Here is an 11238-nt window from a genome sequence, read left to right as displayed (position 1 = left end):
TGCTGCTCCGCTCCGCCCCGGCCGTGGCCCGGGCGCTGCCCCGCGCTCCCGGGGGCTGCCCGGCCCCGCTCCCGGGGGGCTGCAGCCGCTGTGTGCAGCACTTGCTGCTGAGCAGGCAGCTGGCTACCAAGAAAGGTAAAACCGGCAGCTTTTCTCACGGTTTTGCAACCTGTCTTTCAACACTTGTAAGCATTTTTAATATATTTATTTATTTTGGCTGATGTGCTCAAGTGGTGAGCTCTTTGCTCTTTAAAAATACAGTTATTTTGGTTTTGCTTCAGTTTATCTTAGACTTGATTCTAAATCTCACTTTAATATCTTCTTTCTACTTTCTAACTAACTTGTCAGAAATAGAAACTAATCTTTTGTGTAATCTGCAGCTAAAGGCAAAGGGCAGAGTCAAGCCAAAGTGAATATCAGTGCTGCCCTAGTTGAGGATATTATCAATTTGGAGGAAACCAGTGAAGATATGCAGGCGGTCATAGAAGCTCTGAAAGAAGATTTCAGCAGAAATCTCAGTGTTAGAACCTCACCAGGTTGGTAACTTCCTTGTGTGATGCTCTGTAGCCTGTAAATAAGGATACAAATCCCAGTAATGGACAGCTCAGATTTTTTCAAAATCAATTTTCTTTTCCTGGAGTTACCCAATTCCTACAACCCTGACATCCCCAGCTAGAGGCTTTCTTCACCCTGAGCTTGACCAGGAAGGATCCATTTTTGTTAATAGCTTCCTGGAAATAGCTTTTTTAAGTGGGAGATGTCAAAAGTGTCTAACTGAACTGTTTGCAGATGTGATGAAGAAGCAGGTTGTCAGCTAATGGTGCAGTAGGGCAGGAAAAATCCAATTGCCATTAAATGATCCTTTTGGAAATTGCCATTGGGCTGGTGTCTGGCACATGCAAACTTTTTTTCTGCTGTGCATCTTTGTGGGTAGTAACCTGTACGAGCCTCCTTCATGGATTCTGTGTTTTAGGAAGAAATGTGAATGTTTGCCTAAGCTGCAGTTACTATAACACTCGGAGCATTTGTAAGCATATCAAGTTTCAGGGATAAAGTTTAACATTAAACAATGACCAGATTTGAATCATTCCTTACCCCAGCTCTGGCAGGGGCACTTCTGTCTTTAATGGAGCTGGGAAGCCTAGCTCAGTCTCTTAACTATTTATTTTAACCATAGGTATTTTTTTAAATTGCACTGATAAAGTACCTCCTGTCCCATGTGCCTTTTGGGCTGTTAACATTTTGCAGCAGAAAATAGAGAGCAGATTAAGAGTAGCCCAGGGAGAAACGGAATACTTTAAATTGGGCAGTGTATAACACCCCTCTGGGGGCCTGGAAAAAATAGAGGGGTTTAAGATAGTGCTGCTAAGTTAAAGACAATATTTGTCTTGATTTTTATAGCAACATTTTGATTTTCTTCAAGTTGTAAGAATTAAAAAAATAACCATTTCCCTTTAATTCTTAACAATCCTGCTTAGTTTTCCTATTCTAGTAGCAAAAACAAACAAGAGTTTTGTTTTCATGTTTTTGTGCTTTAGAGCAGCTTTGAATTATTTACCTTGTGAATACCCAGGGGATGCCTGAACACAAACAGCACCTGAGGGCTGAGTAAACACCATTTTTTCCTTTGTAACATCTGCATTTTGCATGGCAGAAGGGAAGTGGGACAATGTGGACACGTTTTTCTCCAGCATCCCTGCACAGTGTTCTGTCACACTGAGGCTCCCTGTGTTTGGTTCTTTTGAGGGGCCCTGGATCACATAACTGTGGTGACAAAGGATGGGAAGTTTCCGCTGAACCAGCTGGGGCAGATCTCACAGAAGTCACCACAGCTCCTGACAGTGAACATGAGCAGCTTCCCAGAGGTGAGGACACCTTGGCAGGGGAGGGAATTGCCACAGGAACAAACAGGTTGATGCTGGGGAAAGAGGCATTCAGACAAAATCAGTGAGACGTGGCAGGGCTGCAGCCTGGGCTGTGTCCCTGGGGCTGACACTGAGCAGAAGGGGCATTTGCTGCTGACAGCAGCTCCCCAGCCCCACGTGGCTCCCAGAGCAGCTCACCTGCAGCAGCACAGGCTCACAGCAGAGTTACTGAGTGCTGTGCCTGCTCCCAGGGCTGGATCCAAGGAGTGCCACAGTTACAGGGGTTTGCTTTGCAGGCGCTTTCCCTCAGCTGGATCTGCGAAACAACACAAAGCACCGTGGACCAGATGCCTGGATTCACTGTGCCCTTCCAGCCCTGCCCATTTCCCATGCATTTATGAGAAGTCTGAGCACATACACTCACCTGAACTGCACACATGCCTGCAATGCTCTATCAGCCCTCTTGTATTCATCTCAGTTCCTTGTCGAGATTGGCCACGCACAGAACCAGACGTGTCATTGAAATTTGTGCTGGAGACTTCATCAGACACCTCTGAAACTTGCTTATGTATTACCAGGGCTGCTGGTATCCCTGAGAGTTCTGTGATGAACAGCTTCCCTGGTGGGACTGAGCTGGCTCGTGCTCAGTGCTGTCACAGAGCTCGACTTGGGCACTGCTGAGCTTGGCCAGCTCCTCCCTTGGCAGCACCTGCAGGTCAGAGCCCAAATCAGGGGCTCTGGTTTATCTTCTGTGAGAGATAAGTTCTTTTAATTTTCTGCAGGAGCCTTAGGCCTGCCCTGAATGAGGCAGCAAATCCAAATCCCAGCTCAGCTCACCCTGGTGGTGCCTGCAGCAGGTCCCAGAGCCGGGCACAGGGCAGCAGGGGTGAGCTCAAGGTTAACAATTCATCCTGCTCCAGGGCTGGAGCTGTGCCAGGCCTTATCTCTATTTATTTTGCAAAGGCTTTCCCCAATTAATTAAGTCAGCAAAGTCTCAGAGGAGGTCAGTGCAAGGCGCTTGATGCCTGAGTGTTTCTTAGAGTGTATCCCGTGTGTATAAAGGCCCTGAAGAATGGAGGCCCCTCATCAGTGAGGTCCTGAGAGGGCCAGGGAAGTCCCTCCATGGCTTATCCCATGGCCAGGCAGGAGCTCAGGCTGAGAAATGGGCATGGGAGAAATTAAATATCCTCTAGATAGCATTGCCTACATTTGCTTTCCATGCTAAAGGACCACTTGAACATTTCTCTCACCACAGTTGCTTTATACCCACCTGTGTTTTGTGATAGATTGGACTAAAACCATTAGAGACACGATCACTTGATGTCATTATTTACAGCATACAGTCAGTAATTCATGCCACTGAGAAGAAAATAAAATTGCCTGAAGAGTCTGAGAAATAAAATAATCATAGAAGAGGACTTGCAGAGCCAAAGTCTGTCTTCCCAGGAGTTATAAAACCAAACAACACTCGGTTTTTAAATACAGTTATTTTTTCACAGGCTACAAGAGGAGGCTATATTGCAATATTTTCCCTTCTCTCATTACTTTCCTCTTCTATCTCCTCCAATATCTATGTTAAACGACACAGTTTATACAGAGTATTTCTTTCCTGCAGACCAGGGGCTGTCCATGGAATAACACACTGACATTCCTAACGTGCTGAGATCATTTTGGTTGCATTTTCTCTGCCCGTGTAGTTTCAGGGGACAGCAGTTGTCTCCTGCAGAACACCAGCAGAGCATTCATCTCATTCAGTGATGTCACACATGAGGGACCTGAGCAGATCTGCAGAGCTTTAGTTTGTGCCTCAGTTGGCAAAAGCTGAGCTTTATAAATACAGTCTGAGCTACATAAATACTGCAGCAGCCTGGAGCTAAAGTTAATGATGGCAAAGAGTATCAGAAATAGCATCATGCCTGGTAGGAAACAAGTGCCACAGGAAAAAAACTCCTGGGGCTTGACAGAGTCAAGAATGAAGTGACCTGGCAGAGCCCTGTGGGTGTTCTTGGCCCAACTCTGCTTTAACCCCAAAGCCTGGCACTCTGTAGGGATGCACTCACCTTCTGATGGAGGTGAAGCCTTGAATTCACCTTGCAGTCTCCAGGCAAACCTGCCACCCCCCCTTCCAAACACAGCAGGGGGGACTTTTGAGAAGTGTCCTGTGGTCAGCTTGTGGTGCTGAAGTGGTTAAGTTCGTTAGGGTTTCAGAATTGGCACTGGGTGATTTCTAGGGGGAAATGTTCAGCTGGAATTTTCAAATGCTCAGAATCTTTCATCTCCTTTGCCACAGCCGGGCCCTGCCTTGGGAATTTATTGTGGTTTCACTCTGCGTTGCCTCAAACCATTCAAACAGTTTCAAAGAAGCAAAGCAGTTTTCTTTTGTTGCTGCCTCCCTTCCCCTCTCCTCCCCGTGCCCCTTCCCCAGCACGAGCGGCCGCCGTTCCCACTGGCCCTGATCAAAGCTCTCTGCACCAATGGCACTTCCTGATCTCGCTGGTAACACAAGTAAATGTTTCCATGTTCCATGGAGATGGATTGCCAACTATTGACAGAGTTCTGGCATATGGGAATGATTATTTCCTAATTCCCTTTACCTTTTGATCTGTTCCACAGAGCACAGCTGCAGCTGCAAAGGCCATAAGGGAGAGTGGCATGAACCTGAACCCCGAGGTGGACGGGACGGTGATTCGGGTGCCGGTTCCCAAGTGAGTGTCCATGCCCCAGCTCTGCATCATGCAGGGAGGGCCCTTCAGAGGCTAAACATGCATGATTGCTGTGTATTCCCATGCAGCTGCCTTCCAAAGAGCTGTAGTTTGGGTTCAGGAAAAGATCCGAGCCCTTAGAAGGGTCTTGTGAAACCTCTTGGGAGTGTCTGAGCTCTGTCACCACATCTTGGCGTCTGATGATAGGTCTTATTTTTCATCTTCCCTCTGCAGAGGAAGCTTGGTCCTGGCTGGCTGCAGCACTTTGAAAGAGAGGCAAAAGCTTTTGAAACTGTATTGCTTAAATTCAGGGGCTGATTCTTTGCTGCCCTGCTCTAAATTCCTGCAATGACACCAGCACAGAACAGCAGCATTGAACCAGTAGTGTTAGGGGAGAGTAGCACCTTGCTGCAGAGAGCACTAAAAGGAACTGATGAAAGTGAGAGGGAGGAATTTTATAGCTTTGACAAAAAATCTGCTCACTCTTTTGTGTAATACACAGTGTGTAACTGGTGGCTATATAGAAAATTTGGCGTGGGGCTGGAAGAACACGTTGCCCCAGGCAAGGGCTGAGCATCACTTCCCTCACCCAACACAGACCTTGGACAAGGCAGGAGGTGCTGCTGCATCCATGCTTCAGTTTGGATCAGAAGTGATCCTGGCTCTGCCTGGGAATGGGGCTCCACTCAGATGAAATGAGGAATCTCCCAGCAGCTCCAGTCACTGACACACACAGAGCCTGGCACAGGGCTGGGGGCACAAGGAAAATTCATCAGCTCCTGTGGGTGCTCAGACCTCATGGAGCACCCGAACACCCTGGGCAGGTGTGGCTGGGCATGGTTTCCCACCATGGTAAAGGCAAACAGCTCCCACACAGGGCATGCACAAACCCCTTGTGACTTCTTGGGAAAGATGAACCAGGTATTTGGTGTGCTGTAAATCTCCCTTAAACATTCTGTGGAATTTTACCCAGCATTTTGATCAGAGAAGTCTAATTGCAGCTTTCCGTGGCTGTCGGTGAGAGGCAGTGACATTATCATTCTATTTGCTGATTTTCCTTCCCTGTGCTCCCTGCCCTTCCCCCATTCCTCAGGAGAGGAGGCAGAGGAGGAGGAGGGCACCATTATCTTTGTAATTGCTGAGGCTCCCGGGTTGCTGCACAGTGGTTTGATTGTTAATGGGCACTTGGGTCATCCTTGAATACGAATTGCAGGGGAGGAAACTCCAAAACTGCAAATCCCCAGCTTTAACAAATTCCTGTGTTTTTAAACAAATGTGTAGGTCTGTCACTATCTTCTGTGGTGCTGCAGAGAGAAAACAAGGCTGCTCTACCCAGGGAAGCTCTGTCTCTGGGCTCCTGTGTTCCCCTCCTGTGTCAGGGCTGCAGCTCCTGGTCCCTTCCTGGCTGCTGAGGAGTTGGGCAGTTCTGAGTTAAGGATTCTGTGCCCCAGATCTGCCCTCTCTGGCACTCCAGTCCCTTCTGCTCTCCAGCTCCATGTCTGGGGCTGTGGGAGTTTCAGCCACTCACCTAAAACATAAACAGTTCCAGCCTTTTAAACCCCCTAATGAAAAAGGCAGGGCAAAGATGATCATATCCCTCATTTACTTTTAGCAGTTTTTTAAAGTTTTGCATTATTTCCAGCAGTTCATGAAAGAATATATAACAGACAGATGCAGTGAAATTGCAGAATTACGTCAGGCGTGCAAAGTAAGCAACAAATCAGAAATGAAGAGACAATATTAATATTGGTTCTGCAGGCTTTGGTTCTTTCATGAAGGGAGGCACAATAAAAATGAAACCAAATCCAAATTGTCCTTACCTGTTCTTATAACCACTCTTCAGTCTGACCTGTCAGCTGGACACACATGTGCCATATTTTGCTTTGTGCAGGTCCAGCTGTGCTCCAGAATGTTTCAACAGAGCATTAAAAAATGGAGTTTGCTTTTCAGTATTTATTCTATCAGTTTAGCTTTTGCTATGCAGTTTTAACAGAAAAAATACACTCGTGTCGTTGGTGTTTACTTCTGCTGCCTGCCAGGATCCCTCTGCTCCCCAAGGCATTCTCCTTGTTTGTGTGGCTAGCACTGCATAGGCAATATTTATTTGTATAAAAAGTAGCCTCTGAGGGTTTAAAAATAAAAATTACCAAAAAAAGAGGAAAAAAAAGAAAGAAAACCATCCCTGGGAACATTTGTATTGGTTAATCTCTTGGCTGGATTTGACCTGACCTTGTGTCTTTTATGGTATTGCCTCATTTTTAGATTCATCTTTTTTGGACCCATTGTGTTACACTGGATATTGTTTGTAAATCAGTAATATTTTTACACATGCTTTACTGAAAGCCAGATGACTCATTTGAAAGTTTAATGACTCATTGTGAGCCTTTTTTTTCCCTCTGCCCTTTAAGAAATAAGCAGATACCTACTATGGGGAGAAAGGACCAAAACATTTCACTTGAAAACACCCCAAAGCTGTTGTGAGCTGCTCCTGCTCATCATCAGGAGCCTCTTGCCTGCGTTTTATTGAGCAATAAATGTTGCAGCCTGTGTTTATCTGCAATTATGAATGCAGAGTGTTTAGCTTAGCCTGCTTTCCTTTAACTGATCCCTGTCCTTCACAGGAAATTCCTGGTGTTGGAGGTGCAGGAATCACTCTTACCCAGAGAAATGCCTTGTGTTGAGCTGGGTTGTCCTCTCAGGGTCTGCTCTGCCACATGCAGGGGTGGGACCTCGAGGGCTGCAGTGCTGGGGGAGGCAGAAGGAAAGATATTCCTCAGAAAAAAAGATGTGACCCCCTGAGATGTCACTGAGCAGGCTTTGCCCTGGGCCAGGCAGGACAAGGCTGTCCCTGGGGGAATGGCAGGGATTGACCCTGCTGCTCCATGGGCTGCTGGTGGGGAGCTTGTCCTCATTCCCCATCTGACCCCCTTTCCCCAAGTTCACTTCACACTTTGTTTTGGCTTTGAGAGGGGGTAGGGACAATGGTTACTAGACAGAAAAGCAAACATACCTAAGAACAGCTTAAAAGTCCCAGATCTCGGGGCAGGATTAAAACAACTGTCCTTAGAAACCTGGGGCCTGGCTCGTGTTGATGGATCCCTTAACCAGAAACAGCATCTGCTTGGAAAAGTCTCTGTTTCTGGCATTATTGGTAGCATTGCTGAGAATTTACACACAGTCTGGCTGGAACATAAAACCCGCTGAGAAACTCCCGGGCGCTGCGCGGTGATAAAAAGAAATTGGTGTTAATAAAGACAGACAGGGAGGCATGAAAGCTGTGACCCCGTGCCAAGAAGCAGAGGAAATCTGGCAGTGCTGCATAAACAAAAACATTTCCTTCAAGGCTCGGCAGCCCCGGGCAGGCCAGCGATACCCTGGGCACAGCCAGCCTGGGCTCCCACCCCGAGCAGCCCCGCTGAGCTGCTCCCTCCCACCCAGCAGGGCACGGCAGAGACCCCAGCTCCCTCCTGCAGGCTGAGCAGCCAGCATTCCCTCCCCACTTACCCCAAAAAGCTGCCCGAGGAGGTGCCCTGAGGCAGAGCTGTGCCTGTGAGCTCCGTTGGGGGTTCTGGGCGTGCCGGGGCTCTGCTGGGGGGTTGGATGTGAGAATCCCAGAGGGAACAGGGCTGGGACCCAGGGGAACCCCAGGGAGGGATCCCTGCTCCCTCCTGGTCAGGCACTGGGGGCAGGCTCCAGCCTGTGCTGACCAGAATCCTCCTGCCACACGTGGTGGGTTAGGCTGGAGCTCAGGGCAAGGTTCTTCCCCCAGAGGGTGGTGGAGCCATGCCCAGGCTCCCCAGGGAATGGGCACAGCCCCAGGGCTGCCAGAGCTCCAGCAGTGCTTGGACAACACTCTCAGGCACTGGCTGGGGTTTTGAGGGCCAGGAGTTGCACTCTTCCAGCTCAGGGTATTCTGAGATTCCATGTGACATTCCCTGGCCAGCCCCTCCACAGGGAGGGGACAGCCTGGGGTGCCCTGGGTTGGCTCTCTGGGTCTGCCAGCTTTCCTGGCCATCCTGAATTCCTGTAAATACTAACTGCTTCTGGGAAACCTCTTCCCTCTGGCACTGGGAAACGGGGATGGCTGCCAGAGACGTGGCTGTGGGGACGGGCTGAGGGTCCAGCTGTGCCCCCAGAGCCCCCCACAGCCCACACCCACTGAGGGGCACAGCCCAGGCACCCTCACCCCACATTTCCTGAGCTCTCCGTGCAAAGAGTCCTGGCCCCAGGGTTTTGGTGACCCAGGCTGCTGCAGCCAATTCTAAATACTCCTGTGAAATGTTTATTTTGCAGTAGCACCCCCACACATTCTGCTGCTAGAGAGTCTCAGGGAGTGCACCGGGGTTTTTCCTTCTCCAGGCAGTCTGGAAACTCCAAGAGCTATGAAAATAATTAAAATATTAATGTTAAGCACTAGCAGTTGACAGTGGTTAGCTGTAGGTGCTGGAGCATGACCCGAGCTCGGGGGACACATCAGCCATTCCTGAGCCTTTTATCCCAGAGCCCTCATCACCAGTTTTCAGTTTGGGATAGAAAGTTGAACACTTTTCTGTGACACCACAGCAGTAACTGGCCCCACATCAGGGGGAGGGTTCACCCTGGTCTGGGTTACCTGTGACTTACCATGTCCAGCAGCATCCTCTTGTCAACCCAGGTGTTCATATCATCTTGGTGGGAAATCCTGCTCATGGTGAGCTGGAATAAGATTGAGTGAAAGATAAGCTCATTAGCTTCCAGGTACATAATTCAGGCTCTTCAGCCTCAGGCAGGCAAATCCCAGTTTCAGGAGCTTTGCAGTTTTGTGCTTTTTAGGATGACACTTTACACTTGATCTTTCAAGTCTGGAGCTGAATTTTTCCTCTTTCCCACACATGCTTTGGCAGCAGGAAGTAAGGAAAGTCTGAACACTTCAAGATGACTTTCAGGCACTGCAGCAAGAACTATAAAGCAAGATTCAGTCCAAGATCCCCAGCTTAGAGCTGAGCTGGAAATTTTCCATTCTAGGTTCAAGACTGCTTCCTTGGAATGCTGTGCAGAGCTGGCAGATTTTCCCAGGTGGACCAAAGCAGAATAAAAACGTGTCCTGAGCTGTTCACTCCCTCTGCCCCAAGACTGTGCCTCCACACAGAGCCAGCTCCATCTAAACCAGCAGCTCTTGAGCGACCCTGAGCAGGGCAGCACCAGTTGGAGAGGATCACTCATTTACCCAGAGTCCTCCACAGAAAATAAATCTGGCTGTGCTACACATGACACTGCTTTTCCTTTTGGTGTTTTTCCTCTCCTCTCTCTCCCAGGGTCACGAGGGAGCACAGGGAGAGCCTGGCCAAGCTGGCCAAGCAGTCCACCAACAAGTCCAAAGAGGCCCTGAGAAAGGTGAGAAGCAAAAGCATCACCCAAGTAAAGAAGTCCAAGAACAAAGTGTCAGAAGATACCATCTGGCTGCTAGAAAAGCAGGTAATTTTTCTTTCCTTCTGCCATATTTTGGTGTCCCACAGCTCAGTGGTTTGTCCCAGCCCTTGCTGACAAATCCTCAGCACTGAGAATCCAGTGGGGCAATGGACAGCCCTGGGCTGAATTTCTGGAGCTGGCAGTGACATTGGAACTGCTTTTTCTTTGTGAGATTTGGGGCTTCAGTCTCAAAGCCAGATTTAGGATATGAGCCATTGTAAGCTGACACAGGGAAAAAGAATTCCCCAAAAGCTTTTGTACTGGAAGAGGTTGTTGCACAAACCAGCAGAATTTAGGGAGTGAAACAATCCATGACCATGGCTGTACCACCACTCACGCCATGCCTGGCCACTGCAAATGTGTTAATGAGCATTGCTCCAGTTGTTATTAATGAAAAGGCTTGCAAGATTATCTCTGTTCTGAGTTTTTGGCTCCAGTTCAGGAAAATACTTAAGCACATGCCTAATTCCCTAAGAGCAGATGTCACTAAAGTCAATTACTTGGGCATAAACTCAGGCACAAGCCTAAGTGTTCTGCTGAACTGATGCCTCTGAAGGCAGGCCATTACTCCTTAGCTGTTTGTTTATTAACAGCTAAAGTTAGATACATTGCAAATGCTCTGGGACAGTTCTGTGTGTGCTCACAAAAATAAACATGGGTATACAGAGGGTTTGTGCAAGCAGGAGAAATGGCCATGCCATTGTAACCAAATCCTGCAGGAAGCCTCTGTCCCAGAGACACAGATGTGTTCTGCACTGGTGGAGGTAACAGCTCCTGTGGAATTCTTCTCTTGTACCCAGATTTTCCATTATGAGCAAAGGTCATTGTCAGGCCTTGTGAACAAGCAGATCTTAATTCCCTGGAACCAGTGCACAGCACACAGTGTGCTCCAGGCTTTTCCTGCCTGTTTCCATCCCCTTTGCACACTGGCCATGGCCATCCCTTGTTACCAGGAGAGCTGATCCCTGGGCAGGGCTCCAGCCATCACCAGTCCCTTGAGGCTCTGTTCCAAGGGGTGGTTTGGTCACTGCTTTCCCTTTGAGCTGTGGCATCATCTCACACAGAGCTCTGGTTTGTGCTGTCTTGCCACAGATCCAGCAAATGGCAGATGAGGCTGCTGCAGAGATGGACAAGCTGCTGGCAGCAAAGACCAAGGAGCTGCTTGGATAAACACCATCCCGATTGCCAAAAACATCACAAACATCATCCCAGCTGCCCCTGGA

General features: G+C 48.5%; 1 protein-coding gene across 1 annotated transcript; it reads left to right on the top strand.

Moving 5' to 3' along the window:
- Positions 1-6: 6 nt before the first annotated feature.
- Positions 7-11238, top strand: MRRF (mitochondrial ribosome recycling factor). Its single transcript, XM_005421347.3, has 6 exons — positions 7-135; positions 381-536; positions 1747-1865; positions 4479-4570; positions 9862-10021; positions 11108-11238. The coding sequence occupies exons 2-6, from the start codon at positions 470-472 to the stop codon at positions 11183-11185; spliced, it is 516 nt and encodes a 171-aa protein (XP_005421404.2). The 5' UTR covers positions 7-135; positions 381-469; the 3' UTR covers positions 11186-11238.

Source organism: Geospiza fortis, unplaced genomic scaffold, assembly GCF_000277835.1.
Source record: "Geospiza fortis unplaced genomic scaffold, GeoFor_1.0 scaffold27, whole genome shotgun sequence".
NCBI lineage: Eukaryota > Metazoa > Chordata > Aves > Passeriformes > Thraupidae > Geospiza > Geospiza fortis.
Note: the sequence above shows the minus strand (reverse complement) of the source record. Positions and strands in the feature narration are given on the sequence as shown.

What these genes read in the sequence shown, in the direction of transcription:
- MRRF (XM_005421347.3), top strand. Translation starts at nt 470, where the DNA reads ATGCAGGCGGTCATAGAAGCTCTGAAAGAAGATTTCAGCAGAAATCTC. An exon ending in ATTCGGGTGCCGGTTCCCAA is followed by an intron (nt 4,571 to 9,861) that starts GTGAGTGTCCAT and finishes TCTCTCTCCCAG; the next exon opens with GGTCACGAGGGAGCACAGGG. An exon ending in TCTGGCTGCTAGAAAAGCAG is followed by an intron (nt 10,022 to 11,107) that starts GTAATTTTTCTT and finishes GTCTTGCCACAG; the next exon opens with ATCCAGCAAATGGCAGATGA.